Below are 18,311 nucleotides of genomic sequence, written 5' to 3' on the forward strand. Positions count from 1 at the left end.
GTGTGCCCCGAAGACAAGCTTACAAGAGAGTTGCCGGCGGCCAACCCGAAAATGGCAGTCGGCCAAAGGATAAGCTACTGGGTCTTGGCTTGTCCTTAATCGCCTCCGCAGTTGCCACTTTTACACTAGAGGAAGACCTTTTGTAAAATAGTCCGACGGCCTCATATTATGCAGCACTTCCATGCAACCTTGATATATGCATGAGGAAGCTCGCTGGGCCATATGTGCGAGCTGGAGGGTGGCCAGCGCACCAAGCAGTACAAATATATAGAACGCCAGCGACACTAGCGTACTTGCTCAAGTGCCGGACATATGGCTATTAATAGCGTAGCGTAATAAATAAGCAGATTAACTATATACTTAGGGAAGTGGCTTTAAATCTGAAACGTACAATAGTTGCCAAGAAGCGAAAAGGTACAATGCAAAATTCAACGCTTGTTACATAGGACAATCAAAAACACTTAATGGCTTTCCATACTCCGTCATTAACCGCTGCGAATGCCGGACCTTCCAATCGCGGGCTGAGTCAAGGCGCCAAAATCCACCGCCGACTTTTGGATAAACCCGATCCGCTGCAGATACCGCACGCTGGACCGGACTGCATCTGCGGTTCCCGCGAGAGGCGCATTGGCTGACATCATTGCCTCGTCCGACTGAGGAGCCGGGTTGCCAAAGTCAAGGAAGTCCTGCACTGCCCACAGCGGGTGCTTTTCGCGCACCTCCTTCATTTGCTGTAGCGCCGCCACGTGCCACTCCGTGTAGGGCAGCAGGGGCAATTCTAGGCCGACAGCCTCGCCGATCAGTTTCCAGAGCGCCGTCATGCGCATACCGCTGGTCATTTCTGTAAACGTTTCCACTGCTCCCTCGGCCTGGAGCGGTTTGATGATGGTGCCGGCGACTGCATCTACAGCAGCAAGCTGAACCCAATCCTGGTCCTCTCCCAAGTTGGGCGCCTGGCCGAGAGCTACCGAGGCCGCAGCGAGACGCCAAAGAAAATCGTCTACATTTGCCACGCCAGAAGATGAGGTACCGATGATAAGCCCAGGCTTGACAACAGCGATTCGGTTCTGGCATCGGGGTAGTTTGCTTGCGAGTTCGCAGACGATGCTCTCTGAGATGAATTTTGTTTGCGAGTAGCCGTTTTGCGTCGAGAGATCCTCGCACATGTCCTTGGCCGACCGGGTCCCATCTCGCTTGGCACCAGTGCCTCCAGAAACAAAGACAAATTTCGGCTCTCGGGGCGAGGCCGCTGTAACTTGAAGAAGCTGGACTGTTGAGGTGACGTTTTCGGCCTTGAGTGCATGAAAGTCTGCACTCCAGTTGACGACGGCACCGTTGTGAACGATTGCGTCCACATTCCCGCTCGTGGAAAGGCCCAATAGACGTGAATATTGACAGCCAGTCAGACCAAGTTGCTGCTTCCCCAAATCGCCGAGCCACACTTCGACTTTAGCTTCATGCTCCGGCCTCCACCACCCTGCTGTCTCTGCAGTTGTCTTCACTCGACCCATAGCTTGTTCCGGTGTGTTGGCGCGCACAAGAACCGCGATTTTATCAACACCATCTTGCCTCACCAGTTGATGCAAAAGTTCTGTCCCCAAGTAACCCGTTGCGCCCGTAAGGAAGACTGTGGCGCCCCGCGGGAGACTTGTGCAACAGCGCTGCTGCAGAGTTTCAATATCCGAGAGGCTCTCCAGGGCGGACGTAATTTCACTGTAAAAGTCGTGCATTGGCGTTTCGACAGAGTCGCCTCCAGTCTTGTGTGCTTCGATGACCTTGGCCATGACCTCAATAGTAGTTTTTGAGCTGCCAAAGACAGAAAGTCCGACCTCGTCCCCGTGTGCCATTTTGATGCGCTGCACCAGTGAAACAATGCGAATAGAGTCGCCCCCAAGGCTATAAAAGTTGTCGGCCGCGCCAATGGACACTTCAGGGATGCCCAGTATTTGGGACCAGTATCCTCGAAGTTCCAACTCAAGTGGACTCTCGCATTGCCTCGAAGCAACCTTCTGAGTGGCGTTGTATTGTAGCAGCTCAGATGCACCCATTGTTGCGGCGAAAGCTTTCAAGGCCCGGCGATCAAGCTTTCCCGTGCTGCTTTGCGGAATATCGTCCACGGGAATAAAGTATTGAGGCCTCATAGCGGAGGGTAGGTGTGCCGCCAGAGTATCGCGTGCTTCAGCAAAGAGACGTTTGTTATCCTCAATCGATGGCCTCATTGTACCAAAGTCGATGAAAGCCGCGAGTGACTCAGAAGACTCAAGGCCTACGATGTCAACGACAACCTGCTTGGCACCCGGGAAGAAATTCAGTAAGTGATACTCAATCTCCCCAGTCTCGATTCTCTGCCCTCGCAGCTTTACTTGAGAGTCCTTTCTGCCCATGTAGTCGTACGTGCCGTCTGCATTGCGACGCACCAAGTCACCGCTGAGATAACCTCTGCCAGAACTATCAGCAGGCAGCCAGAGGCAGCTCTCAAGCCATTTTTCTTGATCGTTGTCTTCGGCATTACGGTATCCCTGGGCAAGAAGAGGACCTTGAATCAGGAGCTCACCAATGCATCCAACAGGCACCAACTGCTTGTGATCGGTAGGTTCCACCACCCAGAACGCTGACGACAGCGGGCGGCCGATGTTTGTAGACTTTCCTTCCAGCCCAAGGCGCGGCCTCCAGGCGCAGATTGAGGACTCCGCTGGACCATACAAGCCATGAAGATGAACAGCATCTTTCCACTTGTCTGTTACTGCATCTCCGACTGCTTCACCACCAAGACATAGCGTCGTCAGACAAGGCACATCCTCTGGTGACAAAAGATTCGCTACAGTAGGCGTCAGGAAGGCCCAGTTGGCCTGCATGGAATTGATGCTAGCTGCAAGTTCGTGGATGCGAGAGTAGTCCGAAGGAACACATACACAACCTCCACGCATTAGTGTAACTAGGATATCCAAGATGGCGACGTCGAAGGTATATGCAGAGAATTGGAATACTCTTGTGCCGGGTCCGATGTTGAGAGAAGCCCCATACCCGTCCGCAGAGGAACAAATGGCACGATGGGACATGTCCACGGCTTTTGGCTTTCCAGTTGTGCCCGACGTGAAGATCAAAAAGCTGCTGTCTGTAGGGCGGGTTGATGGCTGTTGAAAATTGGCACGTCTCGGAATGTCTGCAATGGTGTCTTTGTTGATGACCAGAACCTCGACTGCGCTAGACTGGAGAGTTTTCTTGAGACTCTTGGATGCAAGGACGAATGACGCATTGACATCCGAAATCAAAGCAATCAGACGCTGTGCAGGTGACTCTGCATCAAGGGACACAAAAGTACCTCCAGCAAGCTGAACGGCCATCATGGCGACGATTGCCCAAGATGACTTCGCGAAGCAGACTGGGACCAGTACGCTCGGGCCAACTCCGCGTTGCTGAAGCATTTCTGCGAGCCGACAAGAATTCTCGTAGAGCTCATTATACGTAAAACTGCCATCCCAAGAATCGATGGCAGGGAGGGCACCATATCTTTGGACCATGTCCTCAAAACGCCAGTGCACACAATCTTCAGAGGCAGCTCTCAGCTTGCTGCTTTGGAGAGCATGGCTTCCGTCCCACTGGCTGACGTGCGAGAGTTCAGAAAGACTCCTATCTGTTCCAGAAAAGAGCTGCTTCAGGATGTGCTCGAATTGGTGAGTAAATGCAACAAGCTCTCCTTCAGAGATGGCACCAGCGTCATACGTAAGAAAAATATTGACCGAGTCTTCTGAGGGGAACACTTGAGCCACTAGAGGGTAGTTGAAAAAGTCGCGCGATGCTGCTTCGTCCAGAATGTCCTCGGTGGATTTTTCAATGAAGATGCTGTCTTTTTGGCCGGTGCCGTCTTGGGCAGTAGTTGAAGCTTGGATGATGAGCAGACTGGTAAAGTCGCACGCCGATTTTGCGTCAGCTCCCAGCTTGGCAATATTTTGGAGACCAAATTGCTCAAAGGCAGCTCCATCCAAGGCAGCTCTCTGGACCGTGTCCAAAAATTGCATAATCGAGGTTGTCTTGTCTATCTTGGTGCGGACAGGGACAGTGGCGATCATTGGGCCAGCCATTTGTTCTAACCCAGATACGGGTGCTTGGCGACCGGAAACCGTGGTGCCGAAGCAGACATCATCGGTGCTCGAGTAACGTGCCATAACAAGGGACCATGCAGCAAGGACCACATTCGCTGTCGTGATTGCCATTTGCGCATCCTTGGAGAAGGAAATGGTCTTTTTCAAAGTTTGGGTAATCCTCTGGGCAGGGCGCTTCATAACCTTGCTTACTTTGGCGGGGAACGAAGCCGGTGTTGCACCCTGGAGTTTCAACTTCCAATAGCGACCAGCAGCTGCTTTGTCCATACTGTGAACATACTTCACAAACCCGGAAAAGGGCTGCAGAGCTGGAGCGGGACGCTGATGGTACACGTTCTCCAGCGTCTGGGTTACAAGACCGAGTACCCAGCCATCGTAAATGGAATGATGAATCATGAAAGAGAAGACAGGTATTCCATCCGTCTGCACAGAAAGAGAGTAGTAGCACAATCTTGAGCCGTACCCAACTTCTGCGTCCTTCAGCGACGCCTCGTTGTCCCATACAGCGTTCTCGTCTACAACAACTTGAAACGCCTGACTGTCGACGAGGACAATCCGAGTGCGCAAAATCTCACACAGCTTAATCACTTGATTCCAAGCTTCTTTGAACTTGGCAATGTCAACACCCGCTGCAAAAGGAATATATTCCTTGTTGAGGTAGGAGCCGGGCTGCGTGACGCTGAGCGACATCAAACCCTCTTGCATAGCAGTGCAAGGGTAGATATCCTCGATTTTCGCCCCATCGGAAATGCCACAAAACTTCGCGACCGATGACTTAAACTCCGAAATACTGTCGCTTCCAACAAGGCTGAACGGAGGCGCCGTGAATATCGCATCTTGAGAATCCTCATTGTCGAGCAAGGCAGCCATGTCAGCGAGAACTGGATTCTGGAACACGGCACGGGTAGTCAAGTTGAAGCCTTTTCTGCGAGCCTGGCCAGCGAGCTGGATTGCGCTGAAGGAATCGCCGCCGACCAAGAAGAAATTGTCTTGCGAACTAATGTCGCTGGCTTGAAGAGAGAGAGCCGAGGCCCAGATCCGCCTGAGCTCTTCTTCTGCATTGCTAGCCGGCGCAATAATGTTTCGCTGATGAATGACGAAGGAGGCGAATTGCTCAGTAGAGAGCTGTTCCACGATATCTTGTAATTTCCGAGTTTGAATAGTCGCCTTGTCGCTTGTGATGCTGTTGATAGGAACAACGTATTGGGGCACCATTTGCGAAGGCCATCGCTTTTGAATGATGTGGAAAGTGGACTGGATAAGAGTAGATAATTCCTTGGTTACAGGAAGAAGCGTCTGGGTTCCAGATTGCGGTTCTTGGGCCCTAGGCTCAATAAAAGCGACGAGAGCTGAAGTTGAGCCAGTAGTAAATGTTTCGAAGTGCATGCCAGATATTTCTGGTAAGTTGGCGACGATGAAATCTTCAACGCCAGAGTACTGTGACTGCAGCTCATCCTCAGACTTGAGCTCACCGACGTAGTCCAGAGACCCATCTGCGTTGTATCGTACGAATTGACCAGTCTTCACCAGTTGATGACCTGATGGGATGGCTGAGGATAAAACATTGCTTTCCAAGATTTCGCACCCTGATGGTGCTAGGTACGTCTCATCGAATTGGAGCAAGAGCTCACCAACACAGCCAATTGCGGCTAGCGAGCTTGTGTTATGGAAGTCGGAGACCCAAAACCCCACCGGAGCTGGATCAAGTGGCAGAACAGTGGTCAGAGGCTCTGGCAATGTGACGTTCGAAGAGCGGTTCCGCTGGGTCAACTGGTCAATATCCCAATCACTAGCGACGGATACATCGCCAATTGTCTGTGCATTGTTTCCCAGAAGCTGCCCAATGGTCGTGTCCAGGTGATGAGACAGTGCAGTAGCTTCCCGTTCAGACATATAAGAAGCGTTGTAGACAAAAGATGTACGCAAACTCGACTCCAAGATCTGACAGTTGACAAAAAGTGGGAAGCTGTCATATCGCTCGGCATCTGCAAGAAGGGTCTCATCTTCCGGCACACAAAGCTCCAAAATCTGTGCAGCATCACCACCAGGGTGCTGTAGCTGGGATTCAATGCTCTGCGAGGGCTGTATCACAAGCACGTGGCCACAGTCAATGGCCTCCTTAAATCCCGGATCCAGCTTGCCAATTTTGCGCATTCCATATTGCTCGTGAGGAATCATTTCAGAAGACTGAGCCTGTACATCCTCCAGGAAGGATTGAACTAGCTGGTCCTTGTTGACGCGAACTCGAAAGGGCACAATGCTGATGGTCACTCCAGACATGTGCTCAATACCGTCAACAGCAGCTAACCGGCCACTCATGGTATCGGCAAAGCAAACGTCATTGGTGCCAAAATATCGTGAAAGGACAATAGCCCACGCCGCGCGCACAATGGATGGAATGGTAACGGACGAGTCTATAGACGGAGGAAGCTGGGTGGATCGGACCAGAAGTCTTGGGTTGTGAATGCTCTTCTTGGTATAAGATTTGACCATTGGAAATATTTTCTGTTTCACTCCTCTCAGCTGCTTGATCCAGAATTCCTTTGTTGAATTGTCGTCTTGAGAGTTAAGATAGTCAATGAAGCCTGTATAAGGCACAGGAGGCGGCAGACTCTGTGACTGATAGGAGTTGTGCAGTGTTTTCAGAAGTATGTTGACTGACCAGCCATCAAAAATGGAGTGGTGCATGGCAGAGAGGAAGCAGATACTGTCTGCAGATTTGACGAGCTTGAATCTGCACAGAGGCGAGCCATACAACATCGGCGGCAGAAGCAGCGCATTGAGCGAATCAGAGGTCCTTTGAACGTCTTCGACCTTTGTTATGTAAGTCTGCTGAGTTCGGAGAACAGCCTGCCAGGTCTTTCCTGTAGACGAGACGAGACGAGTTCGCAAATTGACGCAGTTGTCCACGGTCAAGTTCCACGCCTGGATGAAGCGCTCAACATTGACAGTTTTTAGGAGCTTGAAGGATTGTAATGCGATGTAAGACCCAGGAGACTTCTCGGCGGCTGCCATGAGACTCTCTTGCATGGGAGTGGAGGGGTACATGTCCAGAATCTGTTCTTCTGCAGAAAGTTGGAGAGACTCTTCCGCCTGTCGAATGATGAGTTCGCGATTGTCAGCTGGCAGCAGACTAAACGGATTAATCTGTCGCTTTTGAGTTTCCATTTCTCGAACAAGCAATGCCAAGTCGCAAAGCTTAGGAGATCTGAAAATGTCTTGAACCGTGAAACTCATGTTTTCTTTTCGCGCGTGAGCAACGAGTTCCATGGCGATAATCGAATCTCCACCGACAGTCAAGAAACTGTCGTGTTTGCCAAATTCGTCGGCTCCACGCTTCAAAACCTTTGCCCATAGGTGTACCAGCTTGTTTTCCATCTCCGTAGTTGGCTTGACTCGGATTGTCGACGTGAATGAGTATTCAGTGAGTTGTTTTGAAGTGAGCGCCTTGCCAATGGACTGAAGCGTCTTCCTGTCAGTCTTCATAGATGGCAATAAGGGGATCTTGGACACAGGAACATAGACAGATGGGACGAGATATGATGGCATGATGTGGCTCAGCTCAAACATGAGAGCGGCCATTGACTTTCTCATCGCTGTATCGACTGGTAAAAGCAGATCAGAGTCTGTGCTCGATTTGCCAACAGAAGACTGCATAAAAGCAGCCAAAAAGTCCCTTGACTCGAGACGAATTACTTCCACTGCAATAGCAGTCGCGGTAGGAACTGTTTTCTTAATGGCAGTCTCGATTTCACCTAGTTCGATTCGCCTTCCACGAATTTTCACCTGGGTGTCCTTGCGCGACAAGAACTCAATGTTGCCATCCGCTCGGAACTTGACGAGGTCGCCTGTCTTATAAAACTTGCGCGTGTCGCCTTCAAGACGCGTCATCCAGTCAACATCTTTCGGGAACGCCTTTTCCGTGGCGGCTTCATTGTTGAGATAGCCACGCGCGAGGTTGTGTCCGTGCAGCACAAGCTCGCCCACGCAGCCGACCGGAACAAGCCGATTGTGATCGCCTGGTTCCACGATCCAACAATCAGTGTTGAAACCCTTTCCAATAATTGTAGACGGAGTATCGGGGGAGGTTACAGTGTAGATCGTGTTGGAAACGGCCGCTTCGGTTGGCCCGTAGCCATACTTGATCTCGACCTTGCCGTACCACATATCCTGCACATCTTTCGGTATAGCTTCTGCGCCCATGAGAAGTGTCTTTAGCGTAGTCAAAGAGTCGGGATCGAGAGTTCGCGCGAATGTCGGCGTTAAGACTGCATAGTTCACACGCGCAAAGTTCATGAAGCCGGCACAGTCGTAGAGTCGCTCCTCTTCAGTAGGCGCGCATATGGTACCACCGGCTATTAGAGTTCCGAATGTGTCAATGACAATGATATCAAACATGTAGCTGCAGAATTGCAAGATTCTCGTCTCTTGGGTAAGCCCGTAGGCTCTGATGTGCGCTAGCACAGACATGGAAACAGCCGCATGCTCGAGAATAATTCCTTTCGGCTTTCCAGTTGAGCCCGAGGTAAAAAAGGCATATACTGGGGAATTTGGTGACACTTTTGGGAGCACCACTTTCGAGTATCCGGTCGATAACTCGGCAAAGAAGCTCGGAGACAGCTCAATCACAGTATTCACGAGGCTATCGCAGCCCTGTCTTTGGGTGGGCGAAACAACCATGACTTCGGCTTCCGTCTCTTCGATTAAAATTTGCCTTCTGGCCGCTGGATATGAGATGTCCAGAGGCAAAAACGCAGCGCCAGCTTTCAGAATCCCGATGAAAGCAACAAAGGCCCACATGGACTTTTCGAAGAGGAATGGAACAATCATGCCCTCCTTGACACCGATGCTGACAAGATATTGTGCAAATTTGGTAGAGTAGCCGTCTAAAGCCTTGTAGGTCATGGTTCCCGCAGTGGTGACGATGGCAGTTTTGCCAGGTCGCGCCTGGAGGGCTTTCGAAAGCATGTCGTGCAAGGAAGCCTCCACCGGTACTGCAACCCATTCATTGTTCCAGCTCTTGATTTGCTCAATATCCCAGTGGCTAACCGCGGATAAGTCACCCACAGTCAAGGACCCAGGTGCGATTAATTGTTCGACGATGCGGGCATACTGGTGAGCCATTGCCTCGATCTGCTGCACATGGAACACGTCGGTGTCATAGGTAAAATAGGTGATGAAACTATTTGACAGAGGCTCTACCTGTAGAGACAAGGAGTAGCTCAAGTACTCAGGCAAGGAGTTCCTAATTTCATCTTGCAGGGATATGAGTTTGCTTGGCTCATCGCGGGAGACGTCGTGGAGGGATGGCTGGACAGCAAACATGCTTGTGAAGCTGCAAGCCTCTTTGGCCTCAGGGCTGATCTGGGCAATCTTCGATAGCCCATATTGTTCAAACTCAATACCTTCGGCGGTAGATTGTTGCATCGCTAGAAGCATTTCCTCTACAAGCTGCGTCTTGTCCAGTCGCATGCGTGCTGGAACTGTGGCGAGGGCCAACCCGGGCATCTTTTCGATACCTGCGAGATCAATCTGCCGACCAGACAGAACTTGACCGAAGCATACGTCGTCCGAATCGGCATAACTCGTCAGAAGAAGACCCCATGCCGCGCGCAAGATGGTGGCTTTGGTGATTGCAGACGACGTGGCTGAAGCAAAGTCATGTGTGTGAATGGCGTGTGTCGCGCGCTTTCGAGCGTCGCTAACCGGGAGTGCAGGAGGGAAGAGGGCTGCTTTCGCGTCTCGCAGCTCATTGTGCCAAAAATCAGCTGTCTTTTTGGCATCCATGCCATGTATACTCTGGATGAGAGTACTAGGCGGCGTAATTGCTGGACTAAAGTTGGGATCTTCGTAAAAGCCCTGGACTAGATCCGACACCAGGCCAAGTGTCCAACCGTCATAGATGGCATGATGCAAACTCCAAATGAAGTAGAAATGGCCGCCCCTCTGTACCAGCCCGTACCGACACAACGGCTTCCCTAAACCAGTTTCCAGCGACGGCAATGTCGTGGCCTCACTTGGCTCCCAAGCTGCCATGTCTTTATCCGAGAGCCACCCCGTAGCGCCCTTTAAGACAATTTGTAAAGTGTAGCCATCAATACGCACAAGACGCGTTCTTAAACAGGCACAGACTGTGACTGTTTTCTCCCATGCAGTTCTGAAGCGCTTAGGATCGATATCGTCAGGAAGCTGATTGATGCGATGTGAAGTGTAGGTGCCGGGGTATTTCATTTCTTCGACCATGAGGCCTTCTTGCAGCGAGATTGCTGGGAGTACATCCTCAATCTCAGCTGTCGTATCCAGGTTGCACATCATGCGCGCCTCCTCGACCATGTCATCAACATCATCAATGAGTCCCTTCAGTAGCTCTAAGGGCTTTGCATGGTCCGCCGTCGATGCCTCGCATCGTGAAGTAATGGCAGCCATGTCTTGAAGACGTGGGCATTGGAAAATTTGAGCTGCAGACAGATTGAGGCCTTGATCTCTGGCCAAGGACGCGAGCTGAATGGCGTGGATGGAATCGCCGCCTGCGCCTAGGAAGGTGGTGGACTTGCCGATGCGCTGGGGAGAGACGTGGATGACTTTTGCCCATAGGTCGCGCAATAGAACTTCTAGCTCAGTTGTTGGCTCTAAGACCTCAGACTCGAGAAGCGTATAGCCATTGATTTCTTCCTCTGACATTTGCAGGGCTAATTGGCGCAGTCTCCGTCGGTCGGTCTTCATGGAGCCCGCAAAGAGCATTTCTCGAAGAGGAATGAACACCGAAGGAATCATGTACGCTGGAAGAATGGCCTGGAGATCATTTTGAAGAATGCGAAATACTTCCTGCATGCTGTCGTCTTGTTTCAAGAAAAGATTCTCACCGTCGCCTTTTGAGCCCGCGGTTTCATCCAGTGCAATAAATGCAACTAGTAGATGTCTGGATGGCAAGGTGATGAGATCAACAGCAACTTGTTCCACCTGTCTGTTTGCTTGCTTAAAGGCAGTTTCGATCTCGGTAACGTCTACACGTCGACCGCGGATCTTGATTTGGGTGTCTGACCTGGTGATGATCTCAATATTGCCGTCCGGCAGGAACCTGGCCAGATCTCCAGTGCGGTTGTACTTCCAGTTTCGTAACTTCATTTCAGGCGTTTCCCAGGACATCGAGCTCGGGAATGCTTTTGCCGTCAAATCCGGGGCATTGAGAAATCCTCTCGACATGGCGAACCCGTGCAAGACCAGCTCGCCAGTGCACCCAAGGGGAGTAAGCTTTTCGCAGTTGTCCGGCTCAACAATCCAGCAATGGCAGTTGAATCCACGGCCGACGTTGGTTGACAAAGACCCAGACGATGTCAAGCGTTTCGCCGTGTTGAGCATACCAGATTCTGTCAGGCCGTAGGAGTTGATGAGCGTCGTACGAGGCTGCCAGGTCTCTACCAGGTCTGCAGTCACCTTTTCCCCAAACAACACGAGTGTTTCAAGGGTTGGATAGTCTCCGGGAGTCATCGTACGTGCAAAGGATGGCGTCAGAATTGCCTGGTTGGCTCTCGCCGCTGTAGCAAAGGCCGCTGTGCTTTCAAGGCGCTCGCCCTCGGAAGGGACACAAATTGTACCGCCAGAAAAGAATGCGAGGAAGGCCTCGATAATAGATACATCAAAATTGAAAGAGGTAAATTGCAGCATTCTGACTCGGTTTGGTAGAGCCAAAGCAGCAAGTTGGGCTTTTAGCGTAGACGTAGCTGCGCCGTGCTGCATGGGAATGCACTTTGGAGTACCTGTGGAGCCGGAAGAGAATATTATATACATGTCGGAAAGACGTGATCCAGTCGGTAATTTTGTGCCGTCATAGAGGGTAGAGTCTTGCAAAATGTCATTTGTTATCACAACAGCCTCCTGCTTCATGCCTTGGACATGGGGAGCCAGCGTGGGTGAGGTAATGATGTGCTTTGCTTGAACCAAGTCGCAGAGTGCTTGCCTTCGAGCTGGTGGATGAGTAGAATCTGAATGCACAAAAGTAGCTCCAGCCTTTGAAATGCCCAGCATGACAATTATCGCGAGAGCCGACTTCTCAATGCAAAACGGCAGCACGGCGTTGCCCGCAATGCCGCGCTGAGCAAGGTACTGCGCTACAGCATTCGATTGCTGGTCCAGTTGTCTGTACGTAAGTGTCATATCAGTCGAGTATAGTGCCTCTGCATTGGGCGTCTTTCGCGCTTGTTCGATGAATAGTTCGTGTGGACATTGTCCGACGTCATCATAAAAGGCGGGCTGCTCTTGGTTCCAGCTGTTGACCTGTTGGATGTCCCAGGGGCTGGTGATCGAGACATCTGCTACCAGTTTGCTGCCATCAATTTCGTAAAATTGCTGGATAACATGGCCCAGCTGATTGGACAGTGCTTGAATCTGTGCGTCCGCGACAGAAGTAGTATCGTAGGTCATGATCAGCTCCACCGATGAGCAGTCGGAAATTTGCGCCTGCACATATAGCGGATAGCTGGGGAAGCTCATTCGAGCGTCTTCTGCAAAATCGCTTATATCTAGTATGAGCTTTTCAAGATGCGCATCATGTGCTGCCAGACAAAGAGCAGGCTGGACAAGGAGCAAGCTTGAGAAGTCGCACACATCGCGAATTTCTGAGCCTAAGAGGCCTAGGTTTCTCAAGCCATATTGTTCATAATCGGCCATCTCATGTTCCTGATTTTGTATCCGTGACAAAAATTCCATCACCGATTCGTTTCGGTTTATTTCAACACGAACGGGGACAGTCGCCACACACGGCCCTGCCTGGCTCGCGAACCTAGGACCACTCCGTCCCGACACTGCTGCACCAAAGCATATGTCGTTTGTTTCGCAGTATCTCGCCAAAACAAGCGCCCATGCGGCTCTGACACTAGACGCAGCCTTGTTGAACTGGCCGCACTGATGGGGTAACTCCACTGTCGTCCTAAAATGTCCAGAATGTCCACTGTGGTCGGCTCGGAGTATTTCTCTCTTGGCAGGAAATGCAGCGCGCTTCGCTCCCTCTAGCTGCTTTCTCCAATAGGTAGCAGTCTTTTCACTTGAGTTGCTGGTAATTATGGACCGAATGAATGTCGAGAATGGTTCGAGCACGGCGTCCTTGTTGAGGGTGCCATTATAAGTCTCCGACAGCGACTGGAGGATGAGCCGTACGCCCCAGACATCATGCACAGCAGCATGAGCCTGCCAAATAAACTCCACAGGGCCAGCAGGCTCTAGTCGGCTGAGTGCATAGCGGCATAGCCGCGAGCCGTACCGCACATCGAGATCTGGGCGCTTACTGAGGTTCTCCGCAGCGTCCCACCCGACTTCATCGCGGACGACTACTTGCAATGACACACCATTCACCTTGACGATTCGAGTCCTCAAAGTCGAAAATTTGAGGACTGTGGTTTCCCAGGCATATTTGAAGCGGGGGATATCAATGTGGGTGGGGAGGGTGAATGAGCGGTTCATAATGTGTGATCCTGGGTGTTGCATTGTGCGGTCCATAAGACCCTCCTGCAAAGGTGAGCAAGGCAAGGCGTCTTCGATTATTCGATCATCAAGTAGCTGACAGGATTCATGCAGCGTTTTCTTAATACTCTCAACATTTTCTTGGGGGAGCAATCCGAAAGGCTGGGAGGCTTTGTGACTCTTCTCTGCCCACCCGACGATGCCGGCCATATCAGCCAGATTCTGGTTCTTCATGATGGCAGAGACGGGAAGGCTCAGGCCAAATGTATAAGCCAGAGCAGATAGCCCAATGGCAGTGCTGCTGTCGCCACCAACAGCGCTGAAGCTGTCATGTGGACGTATATTTGTTGTGTCGATCTTGAGGACAGCCGCCCAAAGACAGGTCAGTACCCGCTCCATTATATTCGTGTCGAATCGACTTGTTGACTTCATTTCGTTTAAAAGGTGTTTCGCTTCGTCTTCCGATTGTTTTGTCGAGTTCTGTTGCGTCAGCGCCAACGATTGACGCAGTAGGTTGTCGTCTATCGCTCCGTTCGCAGTAGTGGGCAGGTCGTTCAGCATTATCCAGTGCTTTGGATTTAAAAGTTGAGAATAGCCCTGGATATCTCCCAGCTTTCCAAATGGCCTCTTGGTATTCCCGAGCGTAGATATACCATCTGTCTCTGCGGTATGCAGCAAAACAGCCACAGCCCATTGAGGTTCGCTATCTTGCGCTGCTGTGTTGACGACCTTGGCTTGTCGAATGGATGTATTGTTGCCGATTTGTCTCTCAATCTCCTCTTGCCACTCCCTCTCCGAATCTGGTTCAGCTCCAAGGGGCGTCCTTCGGGGAGGCGAAATGCTCTCGCGCAAAGCATGTGGAGGTGCCATATTCGTCTCGTCGGTATCACCGCCTACTTGGGTGTCTTAAGTGTAAGCTGCTTCAAATTGAGCAGAGATTAAGCCGTCATCAGGGCAAAAAGACACTGGATAATAGGCAGAAGAATGGCTACAAACACGACGTCTACGAGTGGGCGCCAAAATAGTTTTGTTCAATTTCTTACAAGCGAATTCGGTTCCTCTTCTCCCCGCTCGCTCCTGCAGGTACACTACGACTAATGGACCAATATTCTCAACACGCCTCAGCTAGAGCCTCCAAACCCCGGCTTCGTTCAGCCAGGGCGAGGCGAAATGAACGGAGCAAGCTTGGTCGACGTCTGGAGTCAGCACCGAAATGAACCAATTGCGGGCCTTGAAAGCTTACACGGCAATGCCAAAAGGAAGAGACTACCCAAATGGGGCAGCTCGTGGGCCATGGATAGCGAAAAATTGAACGAACCGTACGCCACGGCGGCCGTTAGACCCGGCATTGAGGTAGGCTAGAAGCATAGAATTCTGTCCACCCTCACGGGTGCACGCTCCGATGGCTAACGCCACTTTGGAGATTGGGAACGGCGCCGTGGCTAGGACTCACCGCGTTGCGACGGAATTGGACTGGATGGCGGTTCTCATTTGTCATGAGGAAAAGATTGTGGACAATCATCACGGCCCACGCCCGCGGCGCCGTCCCGAAGGGATGGCATCACCAAGGCCCTCCTACGCGACGTCGCTGGTGATTACCATGGCTACACAGAATTGCCGGCCGTCTTTCAACCACACGTTATGTCGAAAACTTCGGACCCGAATTACGTTTCCAAACGCCTGTCAAGAAGGACGCCAAGTTCTGCCAGCCCCGCCCGTCGTGTCTTTTCAATGAACTAGCCTAACAAGTGATTACATGAAGGGAGTGTATATCTTCTGGGTCCGGGGACCTTCTTAGGCTCGGCACTTGTTGCCACGACCATGGTTGAATCGCTCGTTCACTCCCAATGGGGCAATAGAAAACTCTCAGCGTTCTGGCTTCGGGAACCGTGATGGGATTGGTACAGCCACGGAGACCTCATCGTTCAAATCGTCCTGCTGAACCTCCAGTGTGCGAAAGGAGCTATGGTTCTAGCGTCTTCATGACTAAGACATTGTCTACACTTTTGTTGTCTTTTTCTGCAGACCAACTCGGCGCTTCCGTTTCGGTGCGAAAGGAAAACTGGTCCTGTGCTTGATAGACTGCTGATCTAGTTTCGCAGGGCTGCAATTTCTGCAAATATTATATGGACCTCGTGTCGGGGTAGTGCTTACATGACGACAAGTTTGTGGTATGCTATTTCTGAAAATAGAGCCAGAATGGCGCGCAGAGAACTGCTACTACGGGGCAGGCAATCAGGCTAATAAAAAGAGGCGTGAGCCACCAAGCTCGTCCGCCTCATAACTATGCTCTTATAAGTAGTTGAGCACCACTGCCGTTGAGTCGCCGCCCCGGCACATCCGCGGCGTTGGGAAGGATGATCCAGCGGCTCTGCTCCACGAGGCGTTCGCAGGTGCAAATAAATTACGTGTTTAAACGCAAAATTGTGTTCACTATGCATTTATTGCAGCCGGGGCAAAACACACACGCCGAAAAAACTGGCCATCTTATGATGAGCGCTCGCTCTCGGCCAATAGAAGCCCTGCGCAGCGAACCTGGAGCACCAAAGGACCGCGCCACAAGCAAGCCGTCAAGGCTATTTAGTTACATGGTATTGCATACAAGTGCAACGACAGGCAGCGGGCCGCAGTTCATGCATGTGTGGTGACGTGCGGCAGGCATGGGACAGACTTCGCGAGGGGGGACGAGAGAGAGAAACCCGGCGTGGGAATAAAGCCATGCACTGCGCACAACACGGGACGGATACCAAGGCAGATAACTTTTTGACAGGCCAGCCACCCCGCAAGCCGCACACAGTCTTGGTACACACGGCAGTCGCGGATACTACATGGCATCACCCGACACGGGGCCTCTCTGCTATTGTGTGTGTGTGTGTGTGTGAACCCGGCGAACAATGGGGGATGTGTCGAAAAACAGGCCACATGATGCATCTCTAGAAACGGCGCAGGTGCATCAAGATGTACAGATGTACATCGCGGCAAACTACGGGCGGCCTCCACCATGCCCGTGCCACAGCAGCAACAGAGACAAAACGGAAAATGGTGTGTGTAGTAGTGGGAGAGACTCCATGACTGGACGAGATCACATTGTCGTTTTGAGGTAGCATTGCACCGGCCTCTTGTAGACAGTGCTAAAGGCTAATGGAGGGCGACGGGTAGAGAGACATGCATGACACCATCCGCCGCCGAACAGTGAGCTTGCCTGAGCGACGATGGAGAGATGCGATGTGACGCTGTGACAGCGGTGGCTTTTGCTTCTTCACTCATAACCCGTTCTCTTCACCGTATGTATCATGAAAGAGAAGTAGAGGAGAAAAGCGATCGTGAGGAGTTTCGCGAGTGAACCAGGAGAGAGAGAGAGAAAAGAAAAAGTCAACTTCAAAGCCGTTGTCCGAAGTCGCCTACTCAAGTCAGCTACCCTAGAGACGCCGTGGCCGAGATGTCAGTGATGGGGAGCTCGGGACTCACGAAACACAACATCGCCACCGTGCTTCCCCGGCCATGGCAGAAGCCGAGAGAAATTCGATACATTGCAGAGAAACGAGGCTACATCGCTACACCCTCGATCCCCAACGCCCAGAGCACCGGCGTCGTCGCCGCCCATCCAATAAGAACGGGCAGATGACTCCCTACTTTGTTCATGATGGTGGTGTGTGTGGGAGGGAGGGAAGGGGCCGCAGCGCCAGGCCACGAGCAGGAACTCCGTGGGACCAACCAAGGAACAAGCCCACCGAGATGTGCCGCGAGTGACCAAGGGAAGGGGGAAAAAAGGAGGCAAGGCATGAAAAGGTACTGTACGACAACGATGCGAAAAGCCGGGCTCCGTGTTCCCTTTTTGCTTTCTTTCAGCCTGGCTTTCGCGACGTACGCATGGCGCACACCTCCGAATGAGAGCGCACACGACGCCACTGGGCTGAGACATGCGACGCATCATCTTTGACCAGATACTGGTAAATACGGCTGGGGCAAGGCTCGAATCGAATGTGTGGTGCGTTTGCTGATAATGTCGGCGGACAATAACGCATCAAGCAGTAAACTGGTACCGCAGTTCTTTTGGGGTGTATACTGGTCCGCAGCGAGCAGAAACGATTCAGACATCAAAGACAAACAACGGGAGAGGCTCAGGTTGCCAGGCAAAACATTGTGACTGTATTGTTTTGCCTTTCTTTTTTTTTTTTTTTGGTTCTCGCGCCGCCACGAGTCGCCTCGTGTCTTGGGAGATCAACAATCACAAAGCCCAAGTACACAGCCGCTCGAGTCTACATGGCCAGTTCTGAATCGGACATGTACTGTTTTTTTTCTCTCTCCAGCAGTCGTCTCTCGTCGATCGGGCGATATTCGCCCCGTTGGTCTGTGCCAATAATGCTCCGGGCCGCGCTGGAATGTAAGTTCTATTTGCGGCTTCAACCGTCTCCGCCCTCGCGAGTCGCGAGTACCCGAGCAGCTACCGCCCATGCTAACTACTCAACAAGAAACTTTCAGCTTTATTATTAGCTTTCGTCCGGTGTAGATGTCTCCCGCTCGCGTCGCGGCCTACCGGTACCAATAACTGACTAGTTGCTAGGCAGGTAGTTTACTAGCTAGTTGGAGGCTTGTTCGAGGGGCGCAGCGCTAGTCACAGAGCAGCAAAGGTACATCATCACCATGCACACAGTGTGGTGTGCCTCGGGGGCCCGTCCCAACCGTCACAATCACCTGAAAAAGCCACCTAGCGGCTTGATGAATGTTGTGACTTTCTCGGGCAGCGACCGT

At 51.8% G+C, this 18,311-nt stretch overlaps 2 protein-coding genes across 4 annotated transcripts; both read right to left on the reverse strand.

Annotated features, from left to right (window-relative positions):
- Positions 1-485: 485 nt before the first annotated feature.
- On the reverse strand, positions 486-14,429 carry LMH87_003225 (uncharacterized protein; the record flags this gene model as incomplete). Of its 3 annotated transcripts, none has more annotated exons than XM_056203542.1 (1): positions 486-14,429. In XM_056203542.1, the coding sequence occupies one exon, from the start codon at positions 14,427-14,429 to the stop codon at positions 486-488; it is 13,944 nt and encodes a 4,647-aa protein (XP_056048007.1). The 3 variants fall into 3 exon arrangements, with proteins under 3 accessions (XP_056048007.1, XP_056048006.1, XP_056048005.1); XM_056203540.1 differs by having other exon boundaries at positions 486-5,489; XM_056203541.1 differs by having other exon boundaries at positions 486-4,370.
- Positions 14,430-16,822: 2,393 nt separating this feature from the next.
- Positions 16,823-17,090, reverse strand: LMH87_003226 (uncharacterized protein; the record flags this gene model as incomplete). The annotated part of the gene is made up of 2 exons (XM_056203554.1): positions 16,823-16,960; positions 17,028-17,090. 2 exons carry the CDS (start codon positions 17,088-17,090, stop codon positions 16,823-16,825), a joined length of 201 nt encoding a protein of 66 aa, XP_056048008.1.
- Positions 17,091-18,311: the final 1,221 nt, after the last annotated feature.

This window comes from Akanthomyces muscarius, chromosome 2 (assembly GCF_028009165.1).
Source record: "Akanthomyces muscarius strain Ve6 chromosome 2, whole genome shotgun sequence".
In the NCBI taxonomy this organism is placed as follows: Eukaryota; Fungi; Ascomycota; class Sordariomycetes; order Hypocreales; family Cordycipitaceae; genus Akanthomyces; species Akanthomyces muscarius.